Source organism: Temnothorax americanus, unplaced genomic scaffold (genome assembly GCF_048541705.1).
Source record: "Temnothorax americanus isolate GAGA-0224 unplaced genomic scaffold, ASM4854170v1 Scaffold15, whole genome shotgun sequence".
In the NCBI taxonomy this organism is placed as follows: Eukaryota; Metazoa; Arthropoda; class Insecta; order Hymenoptera; family Formicidae; genus Temnothorax; species Temnothorax americanus.
This window is the reverse complement of record NW_027509286.1, coordinates 1,651,140-1,673,324: the sequence shown is the minus strand read 5'-3', so window position 1 is coordinate 1,673,324 and position 22,185 is coordinate 1,651,140. Positions and strand designations below refer to the sequence as shown.

Genomic DNA, 22,185 nt, shown 5'->3' with positions numbered 1-22,185 from the left:
CCCATCCGCGTGCCTGTTGCTGGATGATGGCGGGTCATCATCCCTGTCGGCTCCCCACGATATCCCATGAGAATGTGGGTAAGGCCATCGTGTGACCTCTCCGTGCCAGGGGAGCATAACACGGGGAAAGGACCGGGAAGGAAACGACGTGTCGCGACGGGGGTGTCAAAGAAACAAACATTCGGGGCTGCTCGTTTGGTGGAACACCGACAAGTGCGTACGAGAGAGCTCGATAGTTAAAGTATAACACGTACGTGCGAACAGGGAGAAGATTTCATGGGCAACGACGTGGACAGACGGTAAGCAGGAAGAAACGTTGAAATATCTTCAAAATTCGTGCAATATCAAGTGGCGTCTATCACATGGTAGTGTGTCAACAGTTTATATTCAGAATTTAAAACGAGGATATCGAGACGGATACTCTTATAAACATTCGTATTTCGTATAGAACATATTCAGAGAAAATTTATCTGTGTGTCTCGGTATCTCGATATTCTCTTTTTTATGTAACTAATTGATTTATAATAAAATAAACATTTCAACGTGTAAAACACATTTTTCCAAGTAAAATGATGAATTTATCCTTTTGTAGCTTTTGTAGATCTGTGAAAAGTCTGAGATAAAAAATCCACTTCTATATAATTTCTAATGTTCTTTCTGATATTTCAACGTTGCGTATAAAATCTACGTAACCTTATAACGCTATTCACTTAAGAATGTCATTTCATAAGCAAAGAGATGATTCTCGTATAATTTTATTCTCAACGAGGCGAGAAGATTCGCATCATATTTTCGAAGCGTCACAGAAAGTGTCAAGGAATAACAGAGAGTACCTATAGCTATATACCTTTCTTCTAATGGTAAGATAGAAGGGAATTCTCCTCTTAAAATTATTAACATCAAGCGGTCGGTTCTTCGATAAACGAAGGGTTGTTCCGAGGGACCAGGAGAGCATCGACAATGATATTAATTGTCTAATACCATCCGAACGCAGACGCGTCCGAATGGCGTCGGTATATATTCTCGATGACTTCATTGCAATGATCAGGATTTCATTTTTGGTACTGGAGGTATAAGTTTGTCCGAGGTTTTCAGAAAGAGCGAGGAGGCCGACACATGGATCTGATTTGCGCATCTTTATCGCTTTCTTGCTTTCGTAAAGCTCCTTGTTCAAGTAGAATTAAAGTAGATATTGATATAGAGAGATAAAAGTATCATTTCAATTGCGCGGAACCGCAATTTTTTTCCGTCAAAAAAGATCCTAAATTTTTTACTGATGCCTTTCTTTTCTGTTTTAATTGTGCTCTTTTTTGTCATCTAATTAATTAAAAAATTTTTTATGTAGATAAACTTTATGTCAGATATCAATCGGCAGATCTGACTCACAAATATAATTTACATATTCTCTTCTCGTTGAGTATATTTTTAAATTTATTAATTATGTGTATTAATTTAAGATGCTTTACATTGATTTTTTTTTAATTTCATAACTGTGCTCGTTATAATCGTTATACTCGCGGACGTGTAAAACTAACAAATAAATAGTTAGCCTTGTAAAAATATGATTGCCAAGCACATTATTGAAACATGTTCGTTTACGTTTACGTCGCGTTTCAAACTGTCTCCGTTGTAATCCATAATGAATTAACCAATCTCCGAGATTATATAACCCTGGGCGTTTTGTTTGGCGAGGCCGCTTTGAGGATTAGTAAGTCTAAGTCCTAAATGACGGGATTATATAATCCAGCGGATTGCTTACGTTGGGCTTACTCGAAAGATAGAAACATGGCAATTAATTTGACATCAATATGAATTTCATGCGTACCGATGAATGCACTTACGTTTATTAATTCAGATATTAATGTCATAGTTATACTAAAAAAAAGGCTATTGTATTATTTTTATTCTCATATTTGTGTAATTATATATTATTGTACATTTTGTTGTATTTATTTATCAAGAAAAGAGTCACTGCGTTACGAAAATTCGTTAATTCTTTTATCGCAAAACCTAATCGTATATCTACCTATATCTAGCATAAAAATATACGTCGATGTTTATCGAAAAACTTCCCAAGTGACTTAAATCTTTACGTCGAGATCAGTTGAGATGCGTGCGAGTGGTAAGCCATTGACGACAACAGCTCGCAATTGGACTAGCTTATTTTTTACTTATACGATGCAATATATCATTCTCGCATTAACCGCATTGCCCTCCATTTTTGTCTTCACAGAAGTCGAACATCACTTATTCGATTTGCCTTGTAAAACAATTAGGCCGAGATGATAATGTAGAGATCCCGAATGATACTCGGGACGACAAAACAAGAATAGAGACATAATTAAGACAGCTGACATCGAGACGCTAGACTTGTCCTTCTTAGTTACGTCTCTTTATACTTTTTACGTCATCATGACGAAACTATCTAGCTCATAATTTTGAAAGAAAACAAGTTAAGAAAAAAAAGACAAAATGAGAGAGAGAGAGAGAGAGAGAGAGAGAGAGAGAGGCAAAAGTTAACTCGAGAGATTTATAAGCCCCGAGTTTAGACGCTAGATTCAAACTTCTAAGATTAAACGGCGATCTTTGAAACGAAAGCTACAACGCTACAACGATTCTGTACCGCTAATTATTGCTGCGCGGGTTCATCCACACGTATTATCCCCCTACTCCGATCAGCCACCGGTTGCTAGGATTTTTTTCACGACTCTCGTGCGTAAACAACTAGCAGGGTAGCATACGCACCCTGCTGGATTTCGCGGTCCTTCGGGAGTCACACAATTCGGCTGGCTGGCGGAGGGAGATAGAGAGTCAGAGAGCCGAGGGGCCGGGGGTAAGCCGAACGAACGAAGCGGATGCAAAGCCGGGGAGAAGAACGAAGAGGCGCGTCGATACGAGAGAGAGAATGAGAGAACGACGGGGGCGGGGGCGGGGCAGAGAGGGGGGAGAGGAGAGGAGAAGCTAAAGGGTGCGTGCGCGGCACATGCGTAAGAATGCCACGTCCTGTCGTCCTGCTCTCCTGGTCGACGGGGTCCTACAAAAGCCCTTATTTGGGTCACGGGGCATTTCGAGGGTCCGGGACAGGATGCGGGACACCTTCCTGTCGCTCCTGCTGTCCGGTCAGCGAAAATAAGGCGACAGGTATCGGACAAAGGATCTCATTTGCATATTTTTCGGCAAGACAGAACCGTGCCGAGTCGCCCGGCCGAGTATAGGCGCTCCGCGAACGGAGCCAAGAACCGGCACGACGCGGCCACTCAGCGCCGGGATATGCGCTCCTGGTACGAGAGACGTCTATTAGGCCTATAAATTATCAGGCATCGATCCCGCGGGCAGCTGGGGCTGCGAAGAAGCGGAAGCTGATGAGGAAAGAGGCGCAGCGGTAGGTGTAATCGGGGCCAAAGGGGTGTATACTTGAACGATAAAAAGAAACGAATCGCACTGTCGTGATGGTGAGTTGTTAATTAAAATTGGGAGTGACGGGTGTTTCACTCGAATAGACAAAAGGTGAATTTAATCGCGATTTAGGATTGTTGAGTGTCTCAGAGGCATCTCGAGATCTGTCGATAGTATCGATAACTTAATCTGGATAAGAATTTTATGTATATATTGTAAGGTTTATATATTTTATATATTTGGTAGAAAGAGAGAGTACCGTCGTGCGTGCGCGTAAATTTCTTTTTATATTCCAAGTTTATGAGATGTTATTCCGCAAATAATATTTCATGCATGCATTGTAATTATAAGACGAATTTGTAAGTTCAGCTCAATAGATTAATCCGTCAATTATGGATTACGAAAAACGAACAACTTCTAAATTAAAATAGCAAATGAATATAATTGCAATATTCAGATAGTTCAATCCATTATATATTATATGCTAGTTTGAGGAAAATAAAACTGAATATCTGTTTATAAACCGGCAGAAATTTAAATACTTATAAGGATGTAAGTATAAAAAAAAAAATATAGTTAAACTATAAATAAATTAAGCACTAAAAAAAAATAGATTTTCTAACATTAAAAATGCTTTTGTGTGTCCAAATTTATTCAATTTTAAAAACTATAATAACTAAAATTCTTATAAATAAAAATAAATTTTGAAAATATACGCACTACTTTTTGCATATCGTTGCATGTAAAAAAAAATTACTTATTTCTTAATATTTTTAATGTGTTACAAGTATCTTAATATTGACTAAGTCATAAATATTTTTATACGTGCAATTATATCAAACAAACGCATTTTATAAAAAGAATTTTTGCAACAAGTTATCGTTATTGTAAACTTTTGCTTTCCAGTTCTTTAATAGAATTATACGTGATTCACATGTGACTATTAATAAAATTTAACATTTTCATTCGACTTGTTTTCAACATTTGTAGCTACCAGCATCTTACAACTATAAATTTGTCTAAAAAAGAAAATAAACATCACGACAACAAAATATTGGCATTATTATTATAAGAAGCAATGTTTGCTTCGATTATAGATTAGAGAACGGAGCAATGCGAGTGGTCGATAAGAAAACGGACGGGCGTTTAGGAAGGTAAAAAAGGGTAGTGGATGACCCTTTTGAGCAACAGGAACGCAGGATCTCGCCAAAGGAGAGCCCGGGGACTCGCGGCCGCGAGTTTCAAGAGTTCTGGAAAACCGGGAAGCCCAAAAATCCGCGAGTAACAGGCCTTCATATCTCGCGTCGCCGAGCGCGACGGCCGTGCTATCGCGCCTCCTGCGAGCCTGATTGCCCGCCTCGGCTCCTTATCCCAATTCCCTTGGGCGGGATAACGCGGTCCCGATCCGGAGGAGTGATCCCGCATCCCGCGCATCCCAAATGGCAGAATGGCAGAATCCTTGATCCTCGCGCGACGGAACTTCGCGGCGCGTCCTTGAACGACGCAGAGACTCGAGGAGTCACGTGTATGTGCCTCCTTCTTTCGCGTCCTCGCACGTAGAGCAACAGGCTAACTCGCCGCTTCTTCGATGGCACGCACAAAAGATCTACACGTGGCCGGTGATCCTCCTCGATACCTCCTGCTATCCTGGCTCACGAAACTCGCTGCAATAATCTCCTGGGAAGTTTCTATCCCGATCAAGGGGATAAACGTCGGCGGGGTCGCGAGACATGATAATCCCCTTTATTCGAAGGACGAGCCGAAAAGAAGACCGAATCTACCGCCGCGCACACGTGCGATCGTTTGATCTAATTCCATTTTCAGGTAATGTTGCGGTGATATAATAATATCGTGAGGGAGATCCCAAATAAATGAGAAACGTAGACCCACGCAATTTCGAGAGAGAAATCAACATCTAAAAATATTTCTCTAGCCCAAATCAGTCTTCTTCTTAAAATAGATTTCTTTCGGTGAAAAATTTTACGCAACAATTTTTCGCAACATGCTATTGTCGGTGTGCTTACAACATACATAATAAGAGACATAAAATTTCGCGTATGCGTTAATAATCGAGCTTTCTCCAAAAATATATCCCGGTTAAAAATTTAAAACGCTCCTCTTTCAAAGCAGAGGATTATTAATTAATGTCGTTTTTCGCGGCGATCTCATTGATACGTGAATCGTTAATCCTGAATTCTCGATGTAACCCGTTATTTCTACGTTCAACGCGAATTTTCGGGCTTGTCGTTACATATAATTTATTTTCCGCTGTAGCGTTGTAACGTATAATCCGGGATTAAGCGACAGCGGCGTGGTGATAATCAAAATTTTGTTAATAGTACTGCAAAAGGCTCAAAGCCAGCGAACCTTGATATTACTTGGCGATGATAAAGCGCCGCAATCCCAAAATCCCACTGTATCTTTATTATACAAGGACTCTCCGGGGACCGCCGCGCCGCGCGCCGGTCGGAAAATGCTGAAAAGTCAGGTGACACACGGCGAAGACATTAAATCTTTTTTTATGAATCATTTATTACGGCGTATTCGGCATTACGTAATCCAAGGTCACAATCCGCAGATTTATCGCCGGAGACGACGCCGCCGCGAGGTTTTAGACTCTTTAATCCCAAGGTGCGTCGCGGAGACAAAATAGCGGGATTATACAAATCCCCGCATCGCTTAATCCGGGATTAAGATTATGGTCATAGACCGACGACCCCTCGTACCTTTCGGAATTTTTCTCCCATGAAAGGGGGAAATACCGGTTGAAAATCGCGTGAAGCGCCATATGCGTTCCGAATTTTTAAGATAAAACGTTTCCGCGGGCATGTAGCGCGCATAAAAAACAGAAGTAGGTACACCGAATAAATCATCTCGTGAATGTAAATGCATTATATCGTTATAAGTTCGTATGGAAGGTAACATTCTAACGTTATAAACATTGAAATCGAACTGCAACACCAGTCGCGGTTTCCATCTTCTTAATTTGTGTTGTCATTTATATTCATTTTAGCGTTTATCGTATTTGAAGTAGCGCGAAGAAAATCCATTTGCATTTCAAATCGCGGCTATTAATAGCTGATTTCTCTAAAGAAAACCAGAGATGGTAATTGCGTTTAACCACAGTGCCGATCGATATTATCTTCCATCGTCGAAATTATTACAACTACCTTTGTGCCAGCGCATATTTATCGGCTAAAGAAGAACAACATGTCACGCACTTATTCATAAAAATAAAGGGTCCACGTTTGGACGCAAGCGATACTTCGTTAAATCGGTAATTTTTCCCGTAACTTCGGCGCGTTATCTCGCGACTCGTCTCTGACGCAGCTCCGGGACCGGTTTCACGAAACGTCGTCGACCGACATCGTCACCGCGTTTTCCCGTCGTTCCTCGTCCATCATTCGCGTGACAAAGCGCGCCTTGTTCCAGATCTCTTTCGCGCCGACCAATATCTCGCCGATGCAGCTCGACGTTACTCGCGGGCTCACGTATATATATATATATATATATATATATATATATATATATACACACATGCTAACACACAGGCACAATATCTTTCGAATCGTTCGTAGAATTCCCGTCGTATCAGGACGGGATGTAAAGCTTCCTGGGGGATGAGCCGCTTAGCCTCTAAACCTTGTGTGCTCTGCCATAGTCCTCCCGCCGTCGCTCCCCCCCGGCAGCCTCTCGACCGCCCTTTTGTACGAACCATCATCCACGGCGCGCGTATGAGTGAGCGCGTACGTGTGCACGCATACGGGACAGAAAGCGGGCCGTATACGCGGCCCTGCACGGGGATTATCCGGGCTCTGCAGTATTCGTGGGGATTATCTTTGGGCGCCGCGCGTACGTGTGCAAGCCAGGCTGTGTGTGTGCGTGGCCAAATCCTTTAGTGGCTCCGGTTCTCTCTCTCTCCCTCTCTCTCTCTCCCCCCCCCTCTCTCTCTCTCTCTCTCACACACTTACCCACTCACTAACTCTCCCGCCCGGTTATCTCTCTCTTTCTCTTTCGTGCGTACGTGTGTATATGTGTCAGGCACAAGGGTGCAACATATATACACATACACACGTTTGCACTTGCGTCACCGAGTTTGACCGGCCTGCACGTATGCGCGCTCGCGCGAACTGCGCCCGTGTGCGTGCGCGCGTACACGTGAGTCTGGGATTAATCCGGGATTATTGGTCGTGTGTGCGCCGCCCGCCGCGCCGTCCAAATCCAAAATCCAACGCACACAACTCAGCTAATCCTAACCCACCCCCTTTTCGCCCTCTCTCGCCTGCATCTCGTCGCCCTCACCTCGCTTCCCTCCACTCCCGCGTATCCTATATGTTCTCCACCGACAGTTCGGAACAGTTGTCTACAGGGTGTGCCTGAAAATACACGCCCGCCGACGTTCTATTTTTGCCATGCCTGTTTAAAAGGCCGATTTTCGAGCGCATCGTCGATCGACATTAAAGTATTCATATTGACATTGATCAAGGATCTTTGTAAGTCTATCGATCAATTTTGCCTTTAATTATAGAATTGATAAAATCGATCATTGTTAAATTGTCAGCAGGATTGTAAATTTGGTCAGAATTCAAAGATGTTCAATCACGACAATTCAATTTTATCAAGATTTCATGGACGTTTTATTGCATCAATCATCTTCCCTACCTTGCGCCGTATTGTTTTTGAAACAAATATTTCCGATATATTCAAAACTATTTGTTTGTTAATAGAAGATGGAAATAGTGCATAGAAAGTATGGAACACTAGCTTTAGAGATTGAAATTGCGAACGATTATAAAATATCGGGATAAAACTGACGTTATATACGCCGCGGAATATGACGTTACATGTATACATGTCCATTGTCTAAGATGCCGATGACGTCACGGATAATGCGCGACTGAGACACTGAAAAGATTTAAGTGATTTTTAAGTGGGGCTTGAAGCTTCGTTGAGCCCGCAATTACATTACAACCTTCATTATTCGAACTGCGTCACGACAAATAGTTAGTGAAGTAGTTAACCGTTATATTAATATAAATTACAGACCAAAGATTTCTATTTTTCCAATTATATTTCAATCAATACTTATACATGTTCGTGTATGAGCAATAGCCTATCTCGAAATTGACCAACTGTCAAAGAAAAATTGCAGCTAGAAGGAAAATTGAACTCCAAATTAATTAGAAAATAAAAACTGTTAACTAAAAAGTGTGCACGATATTTTGGAATATTTTGCATATCCTGTAAAAAGTAGGAGTATAAATTTAAGTAAAATTATAAGATACATTTTGCAATTCCAAAAAGGAAATTATCTGAGTACAGCGTAAACAGTAGTGTTTTATGGATATTATACGAACTGTTTTACTTTGTCGGTAGCCTTTGCATCGGTATATAAGAGTAAGATTTTGTAATGTATCGTAAGAACTTGCTCGGTAAGCTAAATGTAGGACAGTATTCGAATGTAAGAACTATATAGGGATAAGGACACAGACGCACTTCCGTACATGTGAGAAATATCTATTCGCAATATGGTCCACGATTGCTCTTCGCGAGTTATGATATCGATTTTGCCTTTGGCTTAACGCGTGGTCAGGTTGAAAGCTAGAACGTATACAGGGCGGCCTGTAAGAGAATCATTCCTGAATCGTGAGAGAAAGAAATGAAGGAAAATAGCGCGGGTTTTTTATGTTGCAATTTGTATGCACTATATTATTACAACACATATAATTTGAAAAATCGATGCGTTTTCACTGTATTTTAAAAAGCTTTCTTGTGCTTCTTTCCTTTTTGCTATTTTTTATATTCTACTAAATGTTAAATATATAATTTTACTGCACGCATGTTCGTGAACGAAATGTATCTCTAAATTTTTGTAAACAAACGCGCCTTTGTGTTGAAATATTCCTGCAATTTGTGAATCTTCATGCTATAAAAAATATATATAAGTTCGTTAAATATTAACTTACTCATTATTATATTATTTATGATACCCTGGTTGTTTATAAATAATAAAACGACTTCTAAAAATTAAAACATGCTAAAACTGCACAAATAAAATTTTTTAATCTGGAAAATCGTTTTTTGCAGACGTGCCGAAGGGTAGCTGCGTTTGAATTAAACTATGCCACGTTTTTATATATATATATATATATATATATATAAAGCCTGCGATCGTTTTCGAGTTTGCAGTATCATCGCAAGTCTTTCCCACCCGAATATATATTTCTGATCGCGGTTTTGCATCGCAAGTCTGGGGATTACCAAATCAAAACTTATGTGTTCTGGGAGCTTTATCGTTCTGTCCACTGACGAGAGTGTAAATGGTGGGAATTCAAAGGTCTCTGCCACAAAAGGTGTCTCTCGGTCTCTCGGGAGGGAGAGTATCGCGTAGGGTTAAATGGCGTAACGAGCCCGATCGTATGGCGCAAGACGCCACGGTGGATGTTCGCAGGTCGCCTAGCCGCATAGCCAGGGATTCGAATTTAATCCGGATTAGTTCGTAAGGGTCACAATACCCTCCCCTCTGGCTGCACCTCGTCGCCGTCCGTCCAACCGTCCTCTTGCACACGGATGCGCGCATATAGTCGTCCCAGGTAAATCCGGACGGAACACACGCGGACGATTATCCTAATTCCGAGCTGACGCTTACGGCTCGCGGGCTAAAAGGGGACAAACGATCTCATCTTTTCAGCTCATCTTTGATGCATGCCGACGCGAAATCATTTTATGATAAAAAACGATGACAGCTCCCTTATTTTTAGACGCTCTCTCATTTAGCCTCTTGCAGCCTCTTGTGTAAAGAATTGTTATGAGATTAAAATAAGAAACTAACATTATTATAATTATTAAAAAATGCATTGTATAATCTGTATTCTTATGCAAATCAGTTTTCAAAGTTTAAAGGCATTGCGTATAAAGCGATAACAATTATATTGAAGATTTAATACTGTTGCTTATTTTAACCAATGTTATCATTACTTTGTCACTTATCGCAACTTTAGTTAAAAATAAGTAGGTCACACTTTCGAAAATTCGAAGAAGTTAAAAAACTGTTGTCTCGACTAAGGGAACAGGGAAGGTGGAGATAAGAACTGGAAAAAGACAGAAAAAAGATCCACGAGCACGGGAAGGGGAAGGATTAACTGTGACGCACGGAAGATTTAAAGAGGATCCTCAAAATCCGTAGATTTAGGAAGTGCGTGCTTCTGTCCGCCCGCATCCCCCATCGCATCGCGCCACCCTTTTCTCCTCGCCCAAGTCGGGGCTGGAAAAGCAAATATGTACTCTTGCTCCCTGCATTCCTGCACGTCTTCGACATGCCGAACTTTCGTAGTAATATCGCGTAAAAAAAAAAAAAAAACCAAGCAAGAGATAAGAGTAGAGACACGCACAAATTTAACGGCAAGACTTGTAACAATTTTTCGATTTTGTAAGCATAAAGAGATTGATTTCCTCCGCTCTGTAACAACTTTGTCTATTTTCCGTGAGAAACAAAATGCATAAAGGAGAGATACCTGCAGCTACGCTTAATGCTTTATTTTTTAAATAAGTCCAAATTTTAAGAAACAATTTTAAGAGAATGTAACAAGTTATTATATTATCGATCATTAATGCAATTAGACTTGCAATTAGACTTGCAAACACACATATATGTATATATATATATATATATTTCCTTTAATATTTAAAGATATTTTTTTTATAGTAAGATAACTCAAAAATAATTCAGATTCAAGGAAATATAATTAACAAAACTCTCTATAATGAAACAAAAATGAGTAATGAGTTAAGATTGCGCATTGAAAGTTATTGAGCGAAAAACGCGGTTGTTAGTGCGTAAGCTTTTATTTGTAATTTATTTAAATATAATAAAAAGATTAAAAAGAAACGGACGTTTCTCGGATCCCTTTCTCTTTCTAAGGGGGACGTTAGAAGGAGACGAAGAGTGAGTTAATCTAAGATTAAAAGTTAACCGACACTTGTGAAACTGGACCTTAGCAATCTTCAAATATAATTAATAAATTGCTGTCGAATGTATTCAGGGATAAACGTGCTGTAAATATGTTTACGTATTTAATTTTTTCATTAGACGTGTTATTTACGAATTTTAATTTCATTTTAAAATTAGAATGCTGAGCATATTATGCATAAGCAGCCTCGAATCAGTATACATAGTGTTATATTTATACAGCGTTTAATTCTACAAACGGACGCGTGCAAATTGTTTCCACCGCATTATCGAGGATCAAGGAAATTCCGCCGATAGTCCTATCTCGTTTGGCGAGCTTTAACGTACGACCCCTCTCACGCGACCTCCACCGAATGCGCACGTCTTCGTCATTCTTAGCGGAAGCGGCGCTTTATGACGCGACATGGCAACTGAATTTCTGGATTGTCACGAATGAAATAAGAGCAATGCGAGCAGGTTCTTTGTATTATTCGTGTAATATACGTTATTGAGCAACAACCTTTTGCAATAAATAAATGGTGACAGTATTCTAAAATACTGCCATTGTCTACAATTCTACAAATTATAATACTTATAATAACACAAGTATAGAGTTGCACTGTCACTCTATATTTCTTTTTATAAACGGATATTATTAATATCTGGACAAACGATATTACATAATTTTGAGTGGAGTAAAAAAAAGGGGAAAAAATAAAAATCAAGAATATAAAATTACTTGAACTTTGAATGTTCGTTTTTCCCCCTGTTGTTCTTTTTATTTATTACACAAGAGTTATATCGGCCTTCGCCGGACGCGAGACGGTGACGACGATTAACGCCGCTTCCGTTCGGCAGAATGCATTTAATGGGTATGACATCGGTGCGTCGTTACCGCATTTTCCTCGCCGCCGTCACCCGAGTTATCCCGACCGAATTACGCGTTGTAAAGATGTTAAAGCTGTTTTCGCACTCGGTCTCTCGTAAAAGGTGACTTCATTCACCCGACAAATTAACGATTTACGGTCGCGGGAATTCTGTACAAGCCACTACATTTGAGATGCAACCCGAAGTAATGGGGTGTATACAGATGTACTCGTAGGGATAAAACGGCGAGGAAAGAAAAACATATAGGGTGAACGTTTGATTATACGAAATACAAGTTCGAATACGTTCAGATTGATAACTTATGGAGTTTCTTCGTTATATTATATTGCAATATTCTTAAATTATTGTAAAAACTATTTAAAATTTACTTATAATGTTATCAAATAATATCAACTTTATTGAAATAAGGTATTGATATTGCTATTATATGTGCTTAATTCTAATCTTTGCAGATAATTAAAAAGTCAATTACGTATAAAGCAGCTCCAATAAACTATAAGAGAAACTGTTTACCTGTGCTGGAGGTGGATTTGCTGAGATCGAAGCCCTCCTGCTTAGGACTGACGTTGATTTCTTGCTTTGGGTGCTGGTTGTGAGCGGAGAATGGTGTCTGGGGTGTGCCGAGAGGTGTCTGCGATTGCAGCGGATGTACCGGCGGGTGCTGAGGTACGTTCTGCGGCTGAGACTGCTGGGACTGGTGAGACTGAGGGCTCCTCGGTAACGAGGACACGCTGCTCGGTCTCGATGGTGGTGAGGCCTTGTGCGTCAATGCCAACGCTTGGCTCTGTAATCGCGGGAGAACGTCAATTTTTTTCTGTTTCGCGCAATAAATATAATTTCGGCGCGACACCGGATGATATTGACTATGTAGGACCATCGTACGCATAAATGTGGCACATTCATTCTGCCAAAGAGGAAAGGCGGAGGAAAGTAATCCCATCTATTTAAAAGTATAGACGAGAATATTGTACAGAGAAATTCGATAAACTCTACATTATAAAATGTGAGAATCTTTTTATGTACCGAAAGGATGCGAAAGAAAGTTCTGGGAAGCATGATTTGTACATTTTTACGCTTATTACTCAGGCAACCAAGTTCTCTCTTCCCCGGCTTCTGCATTGTCCTTGGTAAAGTTTCACAGCAAAAATATTTTCTGCGTACAAGAGCAAGTTATGTAAATTATTATCGCGATGTTTATTTCATCGCTCGTTTGTGTATAATCCAGCGAGAGTACGGTAATCGCCGCGGGGTAATATAAATCCTTTGCTGTTCTTAATCTCTGAAAAAAAAAAAATCCCTAGCACATCATGCTTCTAACGGTCGCATGACTTTTACTGGGGGCGATTACCATAAAGGTTATAGAGACGTAGCTCTTTACTAATCTTTATATACAAAATATTATCTCGCAAATCATTGTTGTATGTGTATCTTAATTGTTTGTATCTTCAATTTTTATAAGTTCAAAACTGTTTAAACATATTTTTACAATGATAATATATTATGAAAACTAAATAGGCTCAACGTTGTATCTTGGCCGAAACCCACCCAACCGGCTAGAACGTGCTTCTGAAAAGAAAAAGAAGCTAACTCGCGCGCGAATTAACTATGCGCGATTGGAGGCAATCTAGCGATTAAAAAAGAGCCTTCGGCGGCAATTCACGGGTGGGAGCGTCGCCTAAACGCGGTCAAATCTACGACGTTTCGGTCGGGCCGAGCGAGCCGGATGATCTAAGCGTCGTCGCCGATGAAATCTGAGCACGTGCTCAATTCCGAGCGGCGGCCAGGCTAAGGCATAAGCGCGGACTTAGATTTATGTATGAGTGAACTGAACTTAACACTAACGGCTAAGCCGTCCACGGTGTCAACTGGGGTCAACTGGGCCCAGAATGCGACAATCCTACACCACCGCCGCAGCAGCCGTAGCAGCCGCCGTTGCCGTCGCTGCCGATGTGCGAATTGCACCGCGGAGCGATGATTTTCGTCTGGAAACTGGATCGTCGATGACGCCTCCGTGGAATACGGAGCGTCGAGCGCGGCAGAAGACGACCCGAGAGATGCGAGGCGGCGTTTAACCCTGCGTGATCCTTCGCGACTTCCTGCCCGCGTTTCGTGTTTGCTCGCAATAAGCTCGATTTTCGCGGGTACTTAGCCTCATTATTTAATCACGAAATTATCAAATTTAATCAGCCGGCACTCACGCACGCGCCACCACGAGACAACCTTGAATAATCGATATGGCGACGAGCGTCGTATTAATTGCTGCGCGAAAATGATAGTCTCAATTCTTAACCGAACGCGATTGGAACTCTCATCGTCGTTTTATATTTGTAAATTAATTCCATCGAGTCACAAATCAATTAAACTTCAGTTCCTTTACTTTCTCTTAACAATACAGCTTTTACTCGCGTATCTTTATTTATTAGAAAATATTAAAACGTAAATGCATACATAATCATTGAATTTAGATCGAAAGAGAAGGAAGTATTTCTTTCTCCATCTAGCTTTTTCAATATCTTTATACGTTGCTTTTCTCATCGATCTAACGATCGACTGTAAAGGATCAACCGGCGATTTTTTCGCTTGCCCGGACTGTACCGGGGTACCAGCTACTGTTTCGGGAGCTCTTCGAGGTATGCACTCGCAAAAAACACGTCAGACCGCTGAAGACCCGGGCCTGCCTCCCTGGAACAGAAGTGAGCGAGACGAAGAAGACGATGAAGAAGAGGAAGAAGGAGGAGCGGGAGAAGGGAGCGGAGAAGCGGGATGCCTGAAGGTGCCGAAGAGAGCGAGGGAGAGAAATAAAGGCTGGTCCGCATCGTTGACGAAAAAGAGAGAAAGAGAGAGAGAGAGAGAGAGAGAGAGAGAGAGAGAGAGAGAGAGAGAGAGAGAGAGAGAGAGAGACGAACGGGAACGACGGGCCCCGAGGGTCCACGTGGATCGGAAGAGGATAGCGAGGGTCCCCGGCTTGTTTCCACGCGAGGAATGAAGACGAACGCGAGCTGACTGAAAGCGGGAGCGTGTAAGAAGGGGCAACAGGTGGATGGGGTTAGCGGCTTATCCGGCTAACGCCCCAAGTGATATCGCGGTAACTCCGCTGCGACGTGCGAGGGGTTACGACGTTGTTGTCGTAAAATCAGGAATTTCGGTTCGCCCATCGATCCGGCTTTGAGCCGCGGTTGAGAATTCGCTTGGCCTCCCGTCGAATCCGGGAATCGCGTCCGGAGGCGTTAGCCCAAAGAAACGTCCGGCGCGAGGAACACGGTCCTCCGAAAATTTTCGCTCCCTCGAGCGATAAAAATTGCGTCTTATCAGGGGCCAGGATAATTGCGCGGTAATTAATCCGACAACAGTAGTAATTAATCCAACGATAAGTCACGTTTGTCAACTGGATGCAAACGACTCGCATGTTCAGTAGAAAGATAAAATTGAAATAAAGAGTTAGAGGAGAATGCATGGGAAAGTTTTGTAATAATATCAGTCGCAGAGTAATTGCCAAAATATTTTTTCGCGTCCCCATGCTATCGGCCTAATAAGAGTTATCGCCTTATTAAATATGTTAACGAAACAAGAGTAACTGTTTATATTAGGTATAAGAATTGGAGCTATAATAAATTTTTTAATTAAAATTATATCTGTCGCATTACTCGTCGATGTATTGCTGATACAAAAAGCGACGAATGCTGCGGGGACTCATCCAGTTTGGGCCGGCGTGATGTACGTGCGTGAACCGTGACGACTGTAAAAATGAAATGGCAAATAATTAACCGCGAAGCGCGAGCGCGATATCGCACTGCACCACGGACGACGACAGTTCGGCAGGCGTTTATCAACGGATCAGCTTATCTACCGGGTGTAACGGAGATACGCATAGTATACGACGGCGTTTCCTGCTGGTGTGTTTCCCGTTAACGCGATAACCTTAATCGCTGACCGTGCACAGGATCCTTCGTGGACCTGAAGAGCCAACGAGAGAGTTTGACGGAATTCTCGACGGAATTCATCGCGACGGATCACGGCGCGGCGGCGGCGCGGCGCGCTCCGGATCGTCCGCACGAAATGAGCTTACGTAAGGCCGAATCGCGATGACAGTCTTTAATGTTTGGCCAATTGAACGCGTGGTCCTTTTCGGCGTATATCTTACGTCAGCGGCATCGTTCCTCATGCGACCAATTCTACCCGTTGAAACAAAAAAAAAGAGAAAGAGAGATTCACGATGTTCTCGTTTCGTCGTACGAAGATCCTTTCTTCTCGTCTCGTCGCGGTTTCTGCGACGACGTTCGATGCGCGCAAATTATCGGACGCTCGTCTCGCTTGTCTTTATTAATTCTTCGAATGCTGCATTAAACCGCGAGCGCTCGCGTCATGAAAAATCGCGCTGCGGTTCGCGCTGTGAAGCGATACGCCGCGTGGCATTCTCGCAGGATGTGAAATCAGTTTAGAATATAAGCTTATTTAGTTGCATTTTTTTCTGGAAATAAAGCGGAAATAATATAGAGAAGGAATAGCTCTAACAGCTATCAATTTTGAAATTCTTTCAAAGTCTATCGTTTTCACGATCGAGAGAAAAATCGAAGCTGATCTCGAAATAAGGAAGGAACTTATTCATTCGTCTTTGGGATTTTTTTGCAATTCTCTATTGATTCAATAGAGATTCTTGCTGAACAAATCATAGGTAATTGACAATTAGTTTTTTTATCGCGGAGTCGGAATGTTTTTTAAATCAAAATCAAAGACTGTATACTCTATTGTAAATCCTCTGAAACTTTATGAAAATTCGATAATGATGACATAATCGTTCCGTAATTGTTACAGACTCCAATAATAAAGATAAGCTGGTTCTGTTATACTTTTATAGAACATTGGAAAGCACTCGCCGGCTTCTAATCTCCATCGATATAATAACATGGAGCAGTGTGTACTAATAACAATTCGTAAATCTACTTAACAAAATTTCAAGCGATTCACTATCTGTTTCAGCGCGCGCGTGATAATTTCACTATCTTTCGGCGGTCATCGCATGAAACGGAATTAAATGTGGCGCGACCCATATTAATCTGCAACATTCTAATCACGCTTATCGAAATATCGAGCCGGCGATATCCCCGAGCGATAATTGGCTGCCTCTTTGTGACAGTTAATCCGCGGATTGATGCGTTTGCGATCGCGTTACATAAACTGTTGACGACTGTGATGTCGGATACCTCGTTCCTAAGTGCAAAACATGGTAGAGCTAAAGATTAGAAAGCAATAGATATTAGGATCTTGCACTAGCAATGATCACGGATTTCGAGGGTTTACTGGAGAGAGCAGCGAGGATATCAATTTTTCAAAATTTACAATTTTCAATTAACCATGTTACATAAATTATTCTTCAATACTAGCATCAGGACATTTATAAACGCACTTCAAGTTTGTCTAGCGAAACATTTATGTAATGTTAATATTTTCCATAATGATTAGGTTCAAACTAAATATAATATATCATGATTTCTGAAATCTCTCCTTCTTTCTCTTTCTCTTTGAAAATAGAATTCTTTATTATGTAAATCTTCGTGGAGTAATTGCTGTTACGCATTTTAATTAAAATAAATTAGTACAAAAATAAATAAAAACGCGTGCTCTTATAATAAAGTTACCCGACACGAGACCATTCTCATCGCCGTAACCAATTTTTCCTCACAAAATATTCACCGAGAAAACAAAAGATCGTGCGTCTGCGGCATAAAAAGGCAACGTTAAAAAGCCTACGGAGAGAGGACCGCGAGCTCTACCTGCGTTTGATATATCGGCTTCGGTGGCCGGATAGATGGATTACAATCATTCCAGGAGCTGGGGTGGTCAAATACCGTGACCATGCGTGTTTCAAACGTATCCTCGTGCACGCACACGTATATACGTACGACGCACTTTCGAGTACACACGTGGCGGCCCGTGCGTGCACGGGCAGTCCTGCGTGCAACGCGCTGCAAGGACGCGTTTTCAAGTATCAGAATGCAGAAGGTGCGTCGGGACAGCGTGAAAATTTTACATCGCGAGCTGCTCTCTCTTCACTGACGTTTCTCTGCTGCTTAATATATCGCGAGTTCGCGCGGCTTAAAATCTGTTACGTTTGTCAACGACACGTTTATTAAGCGTCATAGATCCAGCTATAATATTGATAGCGACAGAAAAATTTAATTAACTTTGGCACGTTACGCTTATCCTCTTTTTTATTTTTCCCTCGCGTGCGATTATTATACTCGAGTTTCGGCAATCGCACCAGCGCTTTGTTATTAAGTTATGGTCGCAATTGTTGTTATTTACGCATATTAATTTGCTCCTTTGACGGTTTAAATGACTATAATGCTAATTATAAAGACTAAATTTAGAATTTTTACACATTTTGTAATCTCCAAGTTAATATATTGTCATTACGTTTTCACAAGAAAACTATAAAATGAGTCTTCGTGTGTTAATACCGCAATCATGAAGACAGAGCTTCATACATTTCGAATTAACAGTATTACGAGACTATCCTCAGACTTTGATTTCGTTTTTAAAATACATCTGTATGGATAATGCATCTCTCGAGGTGCATATGTTTTCATATAAGTTGAGTGGATATCCTCCCTCTTCAAAATTTTATTTGCGCTTGACTACAATAATAATTTTACAAATATAAAATATATAACTCTCTTGACAAAATGATCCATGTTATGTGATTCGCGTGTAATAACTTGGCAATTTTTTTTTAAATAAATGACATATACAGTATAATATTCCAATATTAAACTTATGATTTATTAACTCGCAAAAATGTTTCTATTTAATTATTCTAATATTTTGTAACAATCAAAATAATAGGACGTGGGACTGATTGTAAAACAGAGCGTGTTACATTATCGCGATACTTTGCTATTAATTTATCTGTTACGACGATTTATGTAAACGGTTTTTTTTACAGATGTATTCGCAGAGTTTTTTATCGTCAATTTTTCGATAGTCATGGTAAGCCGAAGGCGGCCATGGATCGACAGATCGAGCGGTCAATGGAGACATGCGGTCTTATTCCGTTGAATGCCAGAACATGAACATGGTCGTGGCACAGGAAGAAGGCAGGGGCACATCCGTATCGTGGTCAGAACCCGTGACCCCCCGATACGTACATACACGTGTAAACGTACGCGCTGTTCGTCCGCACAGCACACACGCGAGCCGCGGCTTTGCCAAGGATTATCCCCCGCCCTACGTTGCCCTCGGTTTTCATTGTGAGATCGCGAAGCGCGTTGGATATACGCGTCGGATCTAAATTTGGTACGCGATTTTTGATGCGGAGAATCGAGAATCCTAAATCCGAGCGAGAGTGCTCGCTCGCGCTGCGTTTAAACGGATAATTATTTCTTTCCAAAGCGATCATACATCTGAAAAATAATATGTTTTTATGCTGCATAGATTACGTAAATGCCTACCTAGATGTATAAGCACATTTGCTCTATATATTTTTCATTTTAACTTGAATGCTCGTCGTAAAAGGTTAGATTTTAAGATAATGAGACTCGCGTGCGAGAAAATAAAGATTTCCTTTCGAATCTATCGGAATTTTTCGCATTTTTCTACATAATGTTCCCAGTTTATTTTATAAACGATTGCACGATATAAAAACAACGCCTTTTCTATTTATTTTAGGTACTACGAGATAATCGCGCGTTACACGTGGAGTGGCCAGCCGCTTTGAGATGCGAAAGAATGTGCCAAATTGATGACGAGGAATTAAGCGGGCTGAAAGCGCGTCCAGAGAGAGAGAGAGAGAGAGAGAGAGAGAGAGAAAGAGAGAGCGATGCAAGAGACGATAGGGTGGCCAATTGGCTGTGTAATGTCAGAAAGGGGTTGTGCTTCTCGCCCCTCGCTGACATCGAGTATAGACGCTGCGTTATTTTTATAAGTTCGGCAGACCGAACGCCGAAAACGACGCTGGCACGCTAATCCACGACGTAAACCGTTTTATCGGAATTTTTTATTCTCTGTCAAATTAAGGTCACATACTTTCGATATACATAGCTGTAACTTTTTATCAGTCTTTCAAATATTAAAAATATTTCTATGATTTTTTTATGAAAAGGGATATTAATTATTCTAATCGGTAAAAGTTGGTCCTACATAGAATTTACTTTAATTACGCTTTAATCTTATTGATCTGCTAATAAAGAACTTGTCTGAAAAAAATAAACTGTAAATTACAAACTACAAATTATATTTAGTTTTCTTTTTTATTTTTTCTTGTCTGTTATATTTACCGCAGAAAAAAAAATATTTTTTTAAATTGTGCTTATTCTTATACATGTATGTATTCTTAATAAATATTACTTTTCAAAAATGTAATACCTTTCACACTCTCATAAATCTTTGAAATAATACTGTCACATAATTCTTTTCGATTTTATAATGAACTTTTCCAATTTTGTTTAAGGAAAGATATTATCGTATGCATAACTGTTAATATTTTATGTATAATGTTTCATTGTATACAAATAAACAAAAATAAAATGAAATGTCTAAAACAAAAATGAGAGATTACCTGTACTTGATCCGTCTTCGTGTTAGCAGCCATCCATGCCTCTACAAAGGTGTCCATTGCGCTCTGAAAATCCATTCCCTCCTGGGGCCTCAATAATTCTCCTGAGCCTCGGAAGTCGCCGCCATTCGTGACATATCGCGTTATACTCGAATTCTCACAAACTCATAGCGTCAATTTTAGCCTTGGCACTGATTAATTAAGAGTCGAATGCGATCGGAAAGATGTTGACAGATCCCTAAGCCGAATGCCAGTATTTCTTGTTCTCTAAACGTCACTTTGAGCACCGGTGCCTACGATAAGTGTTAAAGATCGCGCGAATGTCATAAAACTTATCTACGATCGAAATCACAGACGTGTTGAGACGTTCATGAAATGTCCGCTTATTTAAGTAGAATATTTTTACAGTTACAAGTTCTTAATTTCTAGCTAGTGCTATGCTAACGACGCGTGGGTGCATTTTTCATTATACTGAACGATCAGTCTTATTATACCGAAAACGACCTTATACACCTACAGTCACTACAATCTGCTCTAAGTTCCTATTTTGGTGTATTAGCATAAAATATTAAATATGTGATTAAACTGCGCGTATCTCTGACTAGACTGCGGAAAATCACACACGTGCTCGCAACTCATTATATACGATAAGTATCGTCCGGAGTAAAATCGAAGTAAATAGAGCGGTCTACAAGTCTCGTCCCGTTTCGCGATCACCAATTAGGCACGTCCGCCCGTTCAGAACGTCACGTACACAATTCTGAACGTTAACATCGATCGGAGTCGCTCGATCATCGATCACAAGATCAGTCAACGACGTTGCCGGTCATCTCCCTGAGAGAGCCGCGAGACACTGTCTCGGTGCGCGTAGATCGTCACCAGTCATCAGCACCAAACATGTGCGTGGCTCTGCGTGGCTCCGAAAACTCGATCGATCCCTTCGGATGTTCTTTATTTTCGGGAAGCCTCTTCGGAGATCGGCTCGGGATCACAAACGCGCTCACGTTATCGTCCCATCTCCCTCTTGTCCCAAGTGTCTCCTCTGGAAATCGCGTGCGATCGACGAACACCAATGGAATGTCATTCGCGCCGCCGAGGACGGGCGCACGGTCCGCGAGGACAACACACGTTCGCTGAGAACGGCGTTCGAGCCGCGACTGTGCGCGTCGAGGCGTCGCGGCGCTCGATCTGCTGCCCCTACGACGCCCTACCCGCGAGCGCGCCGTCAGTATCAACCCCACCACCCGGTCGTATCGCTGCCGCTACCACTGCCACCACCACCACCACCACCACCACCATCACCATCACCGTCACCGTCACCGTCACCACCACCTTCATCGCCCACCGCGCGATACCGTCGTCCCGCGTCTACCGATATCGCGGCCGAATGCCTTCTCTGGTC

At 41.3% G+C, this 22,185-nt stretch overlaps 1 protein-coding gene across 1 annotated transcript in view; it reads right to left on the bottom strand.

Moving 5' to 3' along the window:
- The window catches only part of Dve (SATB1_N and homeodomain domain-containing protein dve), a 45,057-nt gene extending 23,072 nt beyond the window's left edge, over positions 1-21,985 (bottom strand). Inside the window, exons 1-2 of the mRNA XM_077401940.1 lie at positions 20,787-21,985; positions 12,746-13,016 (exon numbers count right to left, since the gene is read on the bottom strand). Coding sequence (XP_077258066.1) covers positions 12,746-13,016; positions 20,787-20,861 — 346 coding nt within the window. The 5' untranslated portion in view covers positions 20,862-21,985. The remainder of the gene's footprint in view (positions 1-12,745; positions 13,017-20,786) is intronic.
- Between the last annotated feature and the right edge of the window lie 200 nt (positions 21,986-22,185).